The 17,614-nt window shown below is 37.2% G+C and overlaps 1 protein-coding gene across 2 annotated transcripts in view; it reads right to left on the reverse strand.

Annotated features, from left to right (window-relative positions):
- METTL14 (methyltransferase 14, N6-adenosine-methyltransferase non-catalytic subunit) overlaps nt 1–15,707 on the reverse strand; it is a 31,805-nt gene extending 16,098 nt beyond the window's left edge. The window contains exons 1-6 of one of the 2 annotated variants that reach the window (XM_067735197.1): nt 15,339–15,707; nt 11,201–11,289; nt 7,322–7,409; nt 5,844–5,924; nt 5,397–5,484; nt 490–580 (exon numbers count right to left, since the gene is read on the reverse strand). In XM_067735197.1, the coding sequence (XP_067591298.1) occupies nt 490–580; nt 5,397–5,484; nt 5,844–5,924; nt 7,322–7,409; nt 11,201–11,289; nt 15,339–15,404 (503 nt within the window). In that variant the 5' untranslated portion in view covers nt 15,405–15,707. The remainder of the gene's footprint in view (nt 1–489; nt 581–5,396; nt 5,485–5,843; nt 5,925–7,321; nt 7,410–11,200; nt 11,290–15,338) is intronic. The other variant, XM_067735198.1, reaches the window with a different exon arrangement.
- Nucleotides 15,708–17,614: the final 1,907 nt, after the last annotated feature.

Here is a 17,614-nt window from a genome sequence, read left to right on the forward strand (position 1 = left end):
GCTAAATGTGAAATAAAGAGAGTCTCCAATTTCAAAGACCTTAAACACATTTTTTTAGGGAAGCATTAGTCGTTTAGCAAAGGTTAAAATGAATTTTTGTATTCCAAAATGTTAATAGCATCTCTGGTTGCTGAGTTATAATTAACTTTCATTTTCTTACTTTCCCTAAGTTTTCTAACTTTCTTCAATAAATAATTCTTGAGAAGAAAAGTCATTTAAAAACATTTTAAGATAATCAGGAATACAACAAATATGATTTTCTAAGAAAAAAATTTAAATTAGTAATTTAAAATAAATTGTCTAGAAAACTGAAAATAAATTAAATGAGAACCTACTGTGTACTCAGCACTGGAGTTTCAAACTAATATATTAAGAAAGAGAATGTGTTAACCTTACAAAGACAGTGAATTTTTTTCAAACAGAAAAGGGGTAACATGATAAAAAGACTAATATTTTAAGCCTGAGTTGGGAACAAAAAACCCCACTTACATAGGAGGAGTGTTAGATTTAGCTATTAGCTCATCCTTCAGCCTGATGAGCTCCCTCAGTTTAGGGTATTCTTCAAATCTGTCAGCCAAACCTGAAGAGGAAACATAGTAAATTCCAAATTTCAATACAAATGAGTATCAATGCATTCAAACGTGACAAGCCTGCTCAGAACACAACAATACACAACCACCTCTTCATCCTCACATCCTTTTAAAAAAGTCTGAGGACTTTTAAACAATTCATATATACATTTTATATACCTAATGACCCTAATCCCACATGCAGGCAAACTCCCAGATGTTCTAAAGCCCAGATCAAGTCAATTAACCATTTAATTTCTCAAATTTATTAAATTAACTAACCTGCTTATAGCATCAAATTTTGCCATTCTGTTCTCAGGAAAAGAAAAATTTTTCTTTCAATCATGCTTTTTGCATTTTCTTTTTACTCAAAAAAGTCTTTCTCCCAAAGAATCTAGTGATTGTTAAAATTTTTACTTAGTTTCTTAGACAGTTATCCAAAGCAGAGAAAATGAGGATTTCTCTTCTTTACTACTGATGATCTTAAATTAAGTGGCTATACTTTATGGACACAATCCCAGAACAAATCTAGTTAAAAAGATAATGAGTCCCTAACAGTCATTAGCTCACACCTCATTCACTCTGATTACTTATCTAAATTGTACTACCAATTCCAAGATAAGTCACTTTCTCTAAGAATATTTCCTATATCAATATTTATAGTTTTAAAGATCTCACTCCACATTATTATAAACCAAATCCTCAGATACATTTTCAAGCTTAAGACCTTGAAAAACATCTCCAAGTTCCATAAAGGTTAAAAACAGGAGACTTGTTCCCATGTCCTCAAAAATATTTAAATCTCTGAGCCTCAGAAGAGATTTTAGGTAAAACAACATAATAACTGTTTAAACAACTGTAGGAGTAAGTAGGGCTTGAATATCAAAGATTCCTAAAAGTTTTTATTTTGTTTTTTCTTTCTTCCCTACAAGAAGCATATTCATGACAACATAAATTATATAAACATCTTAAGTTGAAAACCAGAAGTACATTTTAATAACTTTAATATCAAAGAGTAAAAAAGTGAAAGATTTTATAAAGCCTCCTCAATCAGTGGCTACAGATCAAATTTCAAATGAAACAAGTTTGAAGATTTTAGTACAGTCAGGTTTCAATCACAATAGAGTCAGCTCTCAATCATCTACAAAACAGGTACACCTTTTTCTCAATCCATAATAGTTTCCTAAGTACATTTTCTTTGCCTTGGAGAAGAAAGCAGAAAGTCTTAAAAGCAGAAAGTCTGATAATGAAATTTGGTTATATCAATATAACTTATCATAACTTTGAGGAGAAAAACAGCTTTCTGAAGTATAACTGATAAATAAAAACCTTATATATTAAACCTATATTTAACGTACGCAATTCGATGAGTTTGAACATATGCATACACCTGTGAAACCATCACCACAATCAAGGTAAGACATATCAATAACCTCCAAAAGTTTCTTTGTGTTCCTCTGGTTTTAGTGTGTGTGCATGTGTATGTGTGTGTGGTAAGAACACTTAAGTAAGATGAAATCTACCCTCTTAAATTTTTTTAAGTACTGCTGACTATAGTCAACAGTATTGCTGACTACAGACAATTTGCTACACAACAGATCTACAGAAAAAATTTATCTTGCATAACTGAAATTTTATACCAATTGAACAACAACTCCCCATTTTCCTCTCTCTCTAGACCCTGACAATCACTCCCGCATTCTCTGCTTCTATGAGACTGACTACTCCAGGTACCTCATAAAAGTGTATGTATTTATATACACATACTATTTTAGGTACCTCTGTAAGTGCATGCATATTTGTCATCCTATGACTGGTCTATTTCACTTACCATTATCATAACTTTTTGTGCTACATCTAAATTTTGCCTGTGAAAACATTAAAATCAGTTTCTACATGTTGCTTATAAACAAGAAAGGAAAAAATAAATTGGATTACATCAAAATTAAAATTTTTGTGTTGCAAATGGTACCAACAAGAAAGTGAAAAGACGGGAATTCCCTGGCGGTCCGGTGGTTAGGACTGCGCTCTCACTGCCAAGGGTGTGGGTTCAATCTCTGGTCGGGGAACTAAGATCCTGCAAGCCGCAGTGTGGCCAAAAGAAAGACAACCCACAGAATGGGAGAGAATATTTGCAGATCATACATCTGATAAGGGACTTGTACTGAGAATATATAAAGAACTCTTACAATGTAATAATAAAAAGACAAATTACCAATTAAAAAATAAGCAGGGTTTAGACATCTCTCTAAAGTAGGTATTTAAGTGGGAAAATATGCATAGGAAAAGATTCTTAATATCATTAGTCACTAAGGCAATGTAGATCAAAACCACAATGAAATACTACTTTATACCACTAGGACTGCTATAATTAAAAAGACAGATAATAAAATGTCAAGAGTGGTAAGAAACTGGAAGCCTCACATATTGTTGGTAGGAATGTAAATGGTACAACTGCTCTGAAAAACATTTGGGCAGTTCCTCAAAAAGTTAAACATAGAATTACCACATGACACAGCAATTCCACTCCCAGGTATATACCGAAGAGAAATGAAAGCATACATTTACACAAAAACTTTACATGAATATTCATAGTAGCAGAGTTTATAACAATCAAAAAGTGGAAACAACACAAATGAATAAATGAAATGTGGTATGTACATACAATGAAATATTTGGCAATAAAAAGAAATGAAGTACTGATAATATGCTGCAACATCAATGGCCCCTGAAAACATTATGTTAAGTGAAAAAAGCCCAGTCACGAAATATCACATGTTGTATGAGTCCAATTATATGAAATGTCTAGAATAGGCAAACTGATAGACAATAGTCAATTAATGATTACTTAAGGCTGGGGGGCAACTGTGGGAGAAGGAATGGGAATTGACTGCTAATGAGTACTGAATTTCTTTAGGGGAGATGAAAATGTTCTAAGGATGTGGAGAAAGGGGACTTGTACACTGTCGATAGGAATGTAAATCAGTGCAGCCACTGTGGAAAACAGTATGGAGGTTTCTCAAAAATCTAAAAATAGAACTACCACATGATCCAGCAACTCCATTTCTGGGTATATATCTGAAGAAAATGAAAACACTAATTCAAAAAGATACACGCACCCCAGTGTTCTTAGCAGCATTATTTACAATAGCCAAGAAATGGAAGCAACCTAAGTGTCCAGCAAAGGTAAAAGGATAAAGACAATGTGCCATATATATACATACATACACACACACACACACACACAATGTGGTGTATACACACATACACACACACACTTACTACTCAGCCATAAAAAAAAGTGAAATTTTGCCTTTTGCAACAACATTGATGGATTGGAGGGTATTATGCTTAGTGAAATAAGTCAGACAGAGAAAGACAAATACTGTATATTATCACTTATACGTGGAATCTAAAAAATAAACTAGTGACTACAACAAAAAAGAAACAGACTCACAGATAAAGAGAACAATCTAGTGGTTACAGGGGGGAGAAGTGGGGAGAGCAAAATAGGGGGAGGGGATTAAGAAGTACAAACTTCTATGCATATAATAAATAAGCTACAAGGATATATTGTACAGCAGAGAAAATACAGCCAATATTTTATAATAACTATAAATGAAATATAATCTTTAAAAATTGTAAAACACTATTTGTACACCTAAAACTTATATAATATTATAAATCAACGATACCTCAATTTTTTAAAAAGTTCTAAAATTAGATTGTGGCAATGGTTGCACAAATCTATAGATATTCTTAAAAAACTCAATTATATTCTTTAAATGGGTGCACTGTATGGTACATGAATTCTCTCAGTCAAGCTGTTTTTAAAAATGTAGGGATAATGCCTTTGGTAAGCTTATCGGTAGACTGGACACAGCTGAGAAAAGATTCTGAGCGTGACGATATCTCAATAGAAACCTCAAAAACTGAAAAGTAAATAGAACAAAAATTGGAAAAAAAAAAAAAGCCAGACTATCTAAGGAATGTGGGACAACTACAAAAGGTAAAATGTGTAATGGAAATATAAGAAGGAGAAAAAACAGAAAGAGGAACAGAAGAAATATTTGAAATAATAATGACTGAGAATTTTCCCAAAATAATGTCAGACATCAAACCCCAGACACAGGAAGCTCAGAGAGTACCAAAGAGCATAAACGCAAAAAAAACCCAAAGCAAACAAAACCCAGCTATACCTACACATATCATTTTCAAACTACAGAAAATCAAAGCTAACGAAAATATTCTGAAAGAAACCAGAAAAAAAAAAAACCAAACCTATTGAGGAACAAAGTTAAGAATTATACCCAACTTCTCAGAATCAAGCAAGAACAGGGTGAAGTAAAATACTTAAAAGTGTTGAAAGAAAGAAAACACCAATCTAGAATTCTGTACTTTGCAAAATTAATCTTTCAAAAGTAAAGGAAAAATAAAGACTTTCTCAGGCAAACAAAAATTGAGGGAATTTGTTGCCAACAGGCCTGCCTTGCAAGAAATGTTAAAAGAAATTCTTTAGACAAAAGGAAAATAATATAAGTCAGAGAATCAGATTTACATAAAGAAAGGAAGAGCATCGAAGGAATAAATGAAGGCAAAATAAAAATGAGGGATAGTTACAGAACCAAAATGAAGGAAAGATGGAAGGAAGAAGGAAAAAAGTAACACTGCTTGATGGAAAAAGAGAGTGTACTAGAAGTACTAAGAATGGAAAGGGGAAGCCAAGCCAGGAAAAATAACTTTGTTAGAAATAAACCACAAAATGGATAAATTACATGCATGTAATCAACAGCTAGCAATAGCATATTCCCAACAAATCTGACATACCTACATCTCTGATGAAATTTTGAGGTCTATGTCCGGTGTCTACAAAATGTTGGCAGTAATCATTATGGGGATTTAAACTCTGTGTTCCCTAAAGAAAACGTCAAAATTAAATAAACAGCATTCGCTCTGAGGGCAGATACACTAACTCTGTACTGTATTTTTTATTATGAGGCCATACAAAATATAAGTTAATTGACATTAAAAAAAACAGAAAACATCACTATTAAAATAATAGTATTACAATTCAGTATCTACAGACATTAATAAAGCATTATCTCATCCTAAATGGGCAAGCATCAGAAGAATATTTCATGAATAATTTTAAATGATCTTTATAATAATGATCCCTCAATAACTGAAAAAATCTTGAAAACAAATAAGTATTTAAAATCTTTTCAGGCATAGAGCTGAAATGTGAAGTTATGGACGTGAAAATTATTTTTTTACCTTAAGAAAAGTACTAGAATCTTTGTAAATCTCTTCTTCATATGGTAAATTCTCTTCCTCCTGTTGCAGTTCTAATTCATCCTTGGAAAAGGAAGTATACATTTTATGTATAAGAGGAGTATCTTACATATTATGATATCTCGGGTATTAAGACTCATATAAATATTTTCTTTCCCTAAGACACAATAAAGTTTTCAAATTACTGTTAAAGTCAAATATTGAAGTCAGGACTTCCCTGGTGGTCCAGTGGTTAAGAATCTGCCTTCCAACGCAGGGGACACGGGTTGGATCCCTGGTCAGGGAACTAAGATCCCACATGCCGTGGGGGAACTAAGATCCCACGTGCCGCAGGGCAAGTAAGCCCGTGTGCGCGGCCGACAGCTAGAGAGAAGCCCACGGGTGGCAATGAAGAGCCCACATGCCACAACTAAGGCCTGATGCAGCCAAATAAATAAATATATAAAATACAAATTTAAAAAAATTTGTTTTAATCTAAAAAAAAACTTGAAGTTTTTGCTTTCTCATCATTAGCTGTAACTAGTTATGCTTATAATATATAAAATAAATATTTCTTTTTCATTCTCTTCAGTAATAATTGTCTATAACTACTAATTTTGTCGACTAAGTTATCTAGGATTATTTATCTCTGATACAATAACTTAAATATTAGAATTTAGCTCAAATCATGAAAGATATGACCACCAATGGGGCAATTTTATTTCTACTAGATCAAACCATATGAAACTGCTATTTTATGAGTCAAAAATGTTAAAATATCAGAAACTGTATATGGTTTGACCTAATATAATCACAAATAGTTAAGTTATATAAGAGGATATATCAAATGCAACCAATACACAAGAGAATATCTATGAAATTAGATAATTATACCTAAAGATTTACTGAAACTATTTATCCTCTTCTCTATTGAATATAGTTCTATGACAATTAATTTGAAAAAAATGGAGGTAGGTTTTTTTGTCCTTAACTTTCTTTCTTTTCAACTACATATTGTAATTACAAGTTGAGAAGCTGGGTTTTTGCCTTGGGCCTCTGTCAGAAATGGTTCTACACTGCTGTCTAGCCCATGAGTTCTCAAAATATTTTAATTGTACTACCCTATATTGTTAACATGGAATAATGCAACTCAAAGAAGACAGTATTGTAGCCCCTTGAAATATGATTGAATTATCCAAAGTTTCTGATACATCTACCTCCTTACTCTTATTTAAGAATGCTATTGCCTAGTGCTTACTAGGCATTATGCTAAGTGCTTCATATACATCACCTAATTTAATCCACATACTTCTTGTGTTAAACTGATATAAATGTCTTAAATTTACCTAATTACATCAACAATTATTCAGTATTCTGTCAAAATTCAGCTTCTGTCAAATTTTATTTTCCTGGGTAAGACTCTACGGATTGTAAGGACTTATTTTCTTCTTGACCATAAAATTGTCCCATTCTCTACTTGCCTTATATTCTTCCATTTTGTCTTCATCTGTCTCTCCTTCATCCTGATACTTACGTTTTGCATTTGGAGCAGAGGTATCATAGGAAGCCCTGAAAATTAAAACTGAAATATCACTCACAAATACATACAAGATGTATAAATGTCTCCATTAATAATATTAAAGAACCGGTTATAAAAACAGAACAAGGCAAATTTTTCCTGACTAAACAGTATCTATTCACCCAGTTTATAAATCTTAAAAGTAACACAACCTGACGAATAATCTGTACTTTTTTTTGAGAAAGCAAACAAATAAGAAACTAAGCTTTTATAAGGTATGCATGGCAAAAAGAAACTTCTACATTATGTATCATTCTAATGTGTCTTGAGCAAAACTGATGTTCTATAAAGGATCATAAAGACTACTACAAGCAACTATATGCCAATAAAATGGACAACCTGGAAGAAATGGACACATTTTTAGAAAGGTAAAAAATTCCCAGACTGAACCAGGAAGAAACAGAAAATATAAACAGACCAATCACAAGTAATAAAATTGAAACTGTAATTAAAAATCTTCCATCAAACAAAAGTCCAGGAACAGATGACTTCACAGGTGAATTCTATCAAACATTTGGAGACGAGCTAACACCTATCCTTCTCAAGCTCTTCCAAAAACTGCAGACGGAGGAACACTCCCAAACTCTATTAATCTCTATTAAAAGGATCATACACCATGATCAAGTGGGATTTATCCCAGTAATGCAAGGATTCTTCAATATATGCAAATCAATCAATGTGATACACCATATCAACAAATTAAAAAATAAAAACCATATGATCATCTCAATAGATGCAGAAAAACTTCGACAAAAATTTGACAAAATTAACACCCATTTAAGATAAAAACTCTCCAGAAAATGGGCATATAGGGCACCTACCTCAACATAATAAAGGCCATATATGACAAACCCACAGCAATCATTCTCAATGGTGAAAAACTGAAAGCATTTCCTCTAAGATCAGGAACAAGACAAGGATGTCCACTCTCACCACTATTATTCAACATAGTTGTGGAAGTCCTAGCCACGGCAATCAGAAAAGAAAAAGAAATAAAAGGAATACAAATTGGAGGGACTTCCCTGGTGGCACAGTGGTTAAGAATCCACCTGCCAATGCAGGGGACACGGGTTCGAGCCCTGGGCCGGGAAGATCCCACATGCCGCGGAGCAACTAGGCCCATGTGCCACAACTACTGAGCCTGCGCTCTAGAGCCCACGAGCCACAACTAATGAAGCCCACGTGCCTAGAGCCCATGCTCCGCAACAAGAGAAGCCACCACAATGAGAAACCCACGCACTGCAATGAAGAGTAGCCCCTGCTCGCTGCAACTAGAGAAAGCCTGTGCACAGCAACAAAGACCCAACACAGTGAAAAATAAATATTTTTTTAAAAAAAGGAATACAAATTGGAAAAGAAGAAGTAAAACCATTGCTGCTTGCAGATGACATGATGATACACACAGAAAAACCCTACAGATGCCACCAGAAAACTGCTAGAGCTAATCAATGAATTTGGTACAGGATACCAAATTAATGCACAGAAATCTCTTGCACCCCTATACACTAACTACAGGAGATAAGAAAAATAAATTAAGGAAACAATCCCATTTACCAATGCAACAAAAAGAATAAAATACCTAGGAATAAACCTACCTAATGAGGCAAAAGACCTGTACTCAGAAAACTATAAAACACTGATGAAAGAAATCAAATATGACACTAACAGATGGAGAGATATACCATGTTCTTGGATCTGAAGAATCAATATTGTGAAAATGACTATATTGCCCAAAGCAATCTACAGATTCAATGCAATCCCTATCAAATTACTAAAGGCATTTTTCACAGAATCAAAACAAAGAATTTTACAATTTATATGGAAACAGAAATGGCGCCATATAGCCAAAGCAATATTGAGAAAGAAAAACAGAGCTGGAGGAACGAGGCTCCCAACTTCAGACTCTACTACAAAGCTATAGTAATCAAGACAGTATGGTACTGACACAAAAAAAGAAATATAGATCAGTGGAACAGGATATAAAGCCCAGAGATAAACCCCCCACACCTATGGTCACCTTATCTTTGATAAAGGAGGCAAGAATATACAATGGAGAAAAGTCAGCCTCTTCACTAAGTGGTGCTGAGAAAACTGGACAGCTACATATAAAAGAATGAAATCAGAACACTACCTAACACCACACACAAAAATAAACTCAAAATGGATTAAAGACCTAAATGTAAGACTGGACACCAAAAAACTCTTAGAGGAAAATGTAGGAAAAACACTCTGACATAAATCACAGCAAGATGTTTTTTGACCCACCTCCTAGAGTAATAAAAATAAAAACAAACAAATGGGACCTAATGAAACTTTAAAGCTTTTGCACAGCAAAGGAAACCATAAACAAGACCAAAAGACAACCCTCAGAATGGGAGAAAATATTTGCAAATGAAGCAACTGACAAAAGATTAATCTCCAAAATATACAAACAGCTCATGCAGCTCAATATCAAAAAAACAGATAACCCAACCGAAAAATGGGTGGAAGACCTAAATAGACATTTCACCAAAGAAGACATACAGGTGGCCAAGAGGCACATGAAAAGATGCTCAACATCACTAATTATTAGAGAAATGCAAATCAAAACAACAATGAGGTATCACCTCACACCAGTCAGAAAGGTCACCATCAAAAAAACCTATGAACAGTAAATGCTGGAGAGGGTGTGGAGAAAAGGGAACCCTCTGGCACTGATGGTAGAAATGTAATTTGATACAGCCACTATGGAGAACAGTATGGACATTCATTAAAAAACTAAAAATAGAACTACCATATGACCCAGCAATCCCACTACTGGGCATATACCCTGAGAAAACCATAATTCAAAAAGACACATGTACCCCAATGTTCATTACAGCACTATTTACAATAGCCAGGACATGGAAGCAACCTAAATGTCCAACGACAGAGGAATGGATAAAGAAGATGTGGTACATGTATACAATGGAATATTACTCAGCCATAAAAAGGAACGAAATTGGGTCACTTGCAGAGATGTGGGTCGACTTAGAGTCTGTCATACAGAGTGAAGTAAGTCAGAAAGAGAAAAACAAATATCATATATTAACACATATATGTGAAATCTAGAAAATGGTACAGATGAACCTATTTGCAGGGCAGGAATAGAGACAAAGTAGTAGAGAACAGATGAGTGGACACAGGGGGCAGAGGGAAGGGGAGGGTGGGATGAACTGGGAGATTAGGACTGACATATATTCACTACCATGTGTAAAATATCTAGTGGGAACCTGCTGTATAGCACAGGGAGTTCAGCTTGGTGCTCTGTGATGACCTAGATGGGTGGGATAGCAGGGGGTGGGAGGGAGGTCCAAGAGGGAGGGGATATATGTATACATATAGCTGATTCACTTCACTGTACAGCAGAAATTAACACAACATTGTGAAATAATTATACTCCAATAAAAAAAAAACTGATAACTACAATACTGAAAAATTCTAAATGCTTTATGAACTATCAAGTCAATACCACTTTTAGGGCAAATTGTGTTTTTTTTAATAAGGATTTTTTAAATAAAATTATATATGGTATATAAGCTAATTCCTAGCCTAACATTCCATTTTCTAACTACTTTATAAATGAAAACTTACTGTATTCAGATAATATTTCATAATTCATGAACTAACAATAAAAACCAATGTTTCCTAAATCTGTATGCTGATACTTATAACAACACACTTCATACCTAGGATTATTGTTTATTAAAACAGTGATCCTTTCACAAATACTAACATGTCACTAAAAAAATATTCAACTGACCTGCAAGTTTCTCTTGTTTCAGCAATTTCTCTCTGCTCATCTTTGCTATTTAACACAGCACCAATACTGTCAGCACTTTCAGCTCCCAACTGAGAAAAGGCAAAAACCAAAAATTAGATGACAGTGTACTGAATAGCCTTCCTAGTCATTTGTAGCAGCATTTAATACATCAAGTATTAAAAAAAAAAAAACCCGTAACTACTGCAGCAGGCAAATGGACAAATTACCTTGCAGGAAAAACAGAAAACACCTTGGAGCAAAACCATGTTAATTAAGAATGATTTTGCCAGCTGAAAAGTATTTTATGCTTTCAGTTATTTTGAAATTAAAACAATTAACTTGACCAATCCTCTACTTTTAAAGCAAATAATAAAACACAATTTAGCAGCAGTAGCAATAACAAAACAACAAAAAAAGCAGCTAACATAGTGTTTATAGTGTGATATGCACTATGTTAAACACTCTGCATCCATCAGCTCACGTATTGTACCTTATTTATTCCATGCCGTAATAAATACCTTTTCAGTTTTATTCAAGCCAAGCCTTTATAATGATTATAGGCACAATACTAAACTTTACAAAAACCTGAAAAATAGTGATGCAAATTCGGGTTGGCAGTTCGGGAAATTTTGCAAAATACAACAAATGTAAACAAATCACTAGTTGAAATAGGCCTGGCTACATAGTGTGGGATCAATTCATGGAAAACTTTAAAAGCCAAACCAAGAAGTATAGAACGCAATTTACAGGCCACGAGGAACCACTTAATATTTTTAAGCACACGAAGGGCATGAGGAAATCTGCATTAAATAATCCCTTAGCTCAAGAAAGGTGAGAAGGCACACTACAATATTAGAGCTGCAAGTCCCCAGCCTTGATCTTAAACAATTACCACTGCCTCTTTAGACTACCCACTTCATGACTCCCCTAAGGTTTCCCCAATGATAAATCTCTTCCAATATATCAACTGTTCCTGATATTTTAACTCTTCCATAAAATCTTCCTGACCCCTATTCTCTTTAGTCAGAAAACACATTTATTCCCATAGGTGGAATGCTTTATAACCTTCTTCCCAAGACTGAGTCGGACTCCCTTCAAATCTCAGATGAGTACATTTCTTCTGAGGGTCCTTCCATGAACACTATCTACAGAATAGGTAGCCTCCTTTCCATTATTTTTACCTCCTCATTTCCTCATTCCGATCATAGCACTTAATACACCCTTTTTGTTTTACTTTTGTTTCACAGTCGCTATCACAACTTCCAAATTTTTATTTGTACAATTCAATTACTTTATCAGTTTACTTTTGTTTACTTCTCCCCCACTGAAATGTTAGCTCACTGAGGGGAAGAACTCTGTCCTGTTGATATCTGTATGTTCAGCAGCTACTATAACATCTGACTTATAGTACATGCTTATAAATATGTGAATGAACCAATGAGATTTTCTACCAAGGTGTAAATTAGAATACAATGTTTTACAAGAGGAACGCTTTAAATCAAATTGTGCTTACATATATAATTGTCTTCTCATGCTCCAACATTTTTAAAAAATTGTGGAATGACTGGAGTAACAGACTTCCCATTGTGGTAGCACTAAATATATTATTTGAATAACTATGACAATTTGGAATCATTTGAAAGCACGTATAATTTTTTGAAACAAAGCTACAAGTTAAATAAAAACAGGTGTAAATCATTGGTGATAGCATCAATTGCCACAATCGTGGTCTGGGCCTATATACTGCATCCGATATCTTCATCCAGCAGCCAAGTCAGTCAAGCAAATTATACACACTTGAGTTGTGCTCTACTCTGACAGACCATCAATCAACAAAAATTTATTAAAAACTTACTTTGGGCAAGAAACAAACTTAGGATAGAAGATTAAGCCAACAGGAATTAAATGCAAAGACGCTGCACGCAAACTGTTTATATTCTGTATGATGGTTAATAATATACAGTAGTGGACGCAACAGTAAGGAAAATGGATGCTCAGAGGGAGAAGAGTCTAAGCCAGGGAGATCACAATAGGTTTCATCACAAAATTCTGACCTGGGCTGTCACAGAGGATAGACAGAAATCAGAAAGAAAGGACAACTTTTAAAAATCATAAAGTATGTACTGCACAAATCACGTTCCGGAGAGTAATAAACCAGTCTGTCTTGTTCATACAGAGAAAAGTAAGTGAAAGGAAGGCTGCTAAAGTGGAAGTCTGTCATTGATTATACTGTACATCCTTAGGTGGAAAGGTTCCTATCCAACTGTACTAGGAGGCAGCCATGTGTATTGCAAAGGCCTAAAACTGCAGCTTGCAAATGTAAACGGTTTGTGGCCTTCAGCATGTAACAAATTTCCTGAGCTTTATTTTCTTCATCTATAAGACACAGATAGCATCTGACTGGTATGATCAAATATAATGTATGTACAAGCTTGGCAGAGTCTTGACACACAGAAAGGACTTAATAAACGGCAGCCATTATTAAGTTCTGTGCAGTATGTAAGCTCTCTGAGGGTAGGACCACCTATTATTATTCATAGCTGAATTGCCAATGTCTACAAAAGCTCCTGGCACATAGTAAGACACTCAACCAATCACTGTTTACGACTATTTTCAGTCAAACAGACGTCTGAATTCAAAACTAAAGAGTAAGAACCTTGGTGGTAACAAAGAGCTGCTGAACATTTTTGAAGATAACATAATAGAAACTGGGAAAAGGAAGGCTTGGAAAAGATACCTGATTTGTCCAAAATCACTATGCCAGGAACAGATCTGATTCCAAACGCCCCCTTTTTTTTTGGCCACGCGTTTGTGGGATCTTAGCTGCCGACCACGGATTGAACCCGGGCCACAGCAGTGAAAGCACTGAGTCCTAACCACTGGACACCAGGGAACTCCCTAAACGCCCACACTTTTAACACTGTACCATAAATCTTTTCATCCGATCATAAAAGAGGATAGGTCTCAGATTTCCAGGTACTAAAACGAAAACTTATTACTGAAAAAAATAACAGTAAGATGCCTCATCAAAACCTGTGAGCATTTCCCCCATCCCTTTTACCGGTCTGAGTGGTAGAAAGTAAAACACAACCTCTAACTTTAATTAAGCAGAGGTGTGCATCTGCATTTTCTGCATGTGTACTCTACTAATCAAGTGTTAACTTACTCATACACAAGAAGGAGTGAGGCCAAGATCTGGAGAGACAAACCTGGGTTTAACTTTCTGGCCCAGAGGTGAAGGAGCCGGGGCAAAAATTAACCTCTGGAGCCTCTGTTTCATTATCCGATAAGTGAAGACAATATTACCTATTTCAGAGATTTGTTGTGATCGATACAGATTAAGAATTCAAACGTTAGCTGCGAGTGAGGACTAGGATACCGTACACGGCAGGGTCGACAGCAGCACGCATCATGCAGAATCTAAAATTTACACTCAGGCTTCTACCAATGCAGTCGTTAGACACTATCCCAGAGAAAATACCGTAAACCTGACCCACAATGAAGCCCCAATCTCAAGAATCGGGAGCTGATTACAAAGAAAGGCAAGACACAAACGACCATTTAAAAAGTGAACAGAAGGGTTTCCCTGGTGGCGCAGTGGTTGAGAGTCCGCCTGCCGATGCAGGGGACACAGGTTCGTGTCCCGCTCCGGGAAGACCCCACATGCCGCGGAGCGGCTAGGCCCGTGAGCCATGACCGCTGAGCCTGCGCGTCCGGAGCCTGCGCTCCGCAACGGGAGAGGCCACAGCAGTGAGAGGCCCGCGTACGGCAAAAAAAAAAAAAAAAAAAAGTGAACAGAAATTCTGGAGGATAACAAGTCACTTTTCTTTGCGTGAACTGCGGTAACTTATACAGAAAAACCACTGTATTCTCATCATTGAGCACCACTCGGCGGCCATTCCATAACGGTTGCTGAAGACCAAGCGTGGCGTTCGGTTCAGCACCACAATGACCGCGAGGTAAAACAGGAAAAGATTCGGGGTACCCCGGGGGTTGAGAACAAGAGGGTAGGTGGGCGCAGGGATTAAGGTCGCGGGACCAGAAAGGACTGCACCGAGGCCAGTAACGAGACAGAAAAGGGAGGTTGTAACAGGTCGGCCGCGCACGCGCATTCGCGATCCCTCCCTGGGCCCCGGACCTGCTGCGCGAGAAGCTGTCGCCGTAACTTCTGCCGCTCCCGGATCTCCTGCAAGCGGCTGTCCATGTCCCAACTCTTGTTTTCCACTGCCTCGAAAACTTGGCAATGAGCGGACGAACCCCCGCCCAATTTTTCTTCGGAGACTGTGGAACACAAAATTCTCCAGGAGCTTCTAGTGGCGTGTACCCAATGTTTTTTCCTCAATAGCTGTTTCCGGCGCGGCCGGAATTTGGCGCCACCGCTCCCGGAAGTCCCGCCTCCTTATGGACGCCCGCGGTTTGACGCTGCCTAGAAGAGGCCCAATGAGGGTCCTGCGACGCCGGCGCCAGAGGCGTCTCTGGAGGCTTCGGCGGTCCAGAGCTGGGGCTGTTGGAGCTGTGGTGGCGAATCGCTGACCCCTCACTTTCCCCTTCCTGGGACTTGAGGCTCCCTTGGTCTTTCAGCACTGTTGCCACGTGGTGGGCCGTTTTGTTGATTCCCTTTTCCATTAGTTCCCCAGTTGCCAGTTCTGACGTTTTAATCATTGCCAGATACCCGTTTTTTCGTGAAAGCACTAACGCGGGTCAGATTTCGGGGTTTGAACCCTGGACTGTCGTTTACTAGCTGAGTGGCCTCGTCTAGATAATCAACCTCTGTGAGCCTCTACTTTTCTCATTTGTAAAATGGGAGGGATAAGAGTGCCTACCTCACAGAGTTGTGAAGATTGAAAGAATAAACAGAGCCAAACACATCCCGCCATGCAAGTGTTCATTAAGCTTTTTATTATTACTTTCCACTTGAAGCAGGGAACAGCAACTGCATCTTCTCCACAACTCACTAGCCCTTGAGAAGTTTCCTATTTTACCATAATGCATTTTATGGATTCTTTAGAGAGGTGGGAGGGTGATAGTAAAATTTGTCTTGGTTCATGTCCTAGAGGTCAGAGGCTACGGGGGCCCTTTTTGTGCTTGTGCATTTGTCTTAGCTGGAAATAACCCTGAGATATGAAAGCAAATAGCCTACTGATGCTTGTGGCGGGGGGGGGGGGGGGGGGGGGGGGGGGCTCAGTGATGATTCTCCTTTCTTCATAGGAAGGCAACAAGGACCAAAGTTGTTTTTTTTTTACATCTTTATTGGAGTATAATTGCTTTACAATGGTGTGCTAGTTTCTGCTTCATAACAAAGTGAATCAGTCACACACACACATATGTTCCCATATCCCTTCCCCCTCACATCTCCCTCCCTCCCTCCCTCCCAGGACCAAAGTCTTAAGTTATTACCATTATACACCATATTTGTCATCTTATTCCAAATTCAAAGTAGCAGAAGTAGACTAAGACGTCATGTTGCCCCAAGTTTAATTGGAAGTTGTGGCACATACTTACCAAGATTAGTAACAAGTCTGTTTCTTTGAGAGAGGATTTAATTTTTGAAAATAGTATTAAATCCTCCAGATCAAAAGCAGGTGGGTCAGGCTAGGCCAAAAGTGGGCAGACTAGGCTCTTACTAATTGTCATGTCTTTCTCAAGAACTAGCTCTGAAAGGCAATTTCAAAAGAGGAGTCCTAAAAATCCCTTGAGTAATGGCAGCACTGTTTGAAAAAGTATGTTAACTTCCAAGGGACCTATACTGTAAAAGACAATACTAATTTGTACATATGAATTAAAGTGTGTTTCTTTAACAGTCAGCTGCATCACCTGCCAGTCAGGTAAGCTGAGTACTGATTTGAACCATTTTTCAGTGATGTGAATTGACATTTTGTTCACTCAAAAATTTATTATAGGGCTTCCCTGGTGGCGCAGTGGTTGAGAGTCCACCTGCCGATGCAGGGGACACGGGTTCGTGCCCTGGTCCGGGAAGATCCCACATGCCGCGGAGCGACTGGGCCCGTGAGCCATGGCCGCTGAGCCTGCGCATCCGGAGCCTGTGCTCCGCAACGGGAGAGGCCACAACAGTGAGAGGCCCGCATACCACAAAAAAAAAAAAAAAAAATTATTGAGCATTTTATATGGCAGACACTCTGATGGACCCTTGAGTCTATCAAAGACCAAAAACCAAATCAGTCAGTTTTTCTTTAAGGAGTTTACTACCTAAAGGAGGAAAAAAAATTTTTCCTGGTAAAGTGTAGTGCAGGTGCTAGTGGTATTTAAGCCCCATACTCACCTGAACTCTGCTCTGTGACGATGGTTGGGCTGGGAGTTTGCAAACTGTAGTTCCCAGCTTTCCTTGTCAGACAGTTTCCTGTAAGATTCTGGTAAGAATTCTGCACAGGCAGAAAATCAGAAGGTGGAACATGG

Source organism: Pseudorca crassidens, chromosome 4 (assembly GCF_039906515.1).
Source record: "Pseudorca crassidens isolate mPseCra1 chromosome 4, mPseCra1.hap1, whole genome shotgun sequence".
In the NCBI taxonomy this organism is placed as follows: Eukaryota; Metazoa; Chordata; class Mammalia; order Artiodactyla; family Delphinidae; genus Pseudorca; species Pseudorca crassidens.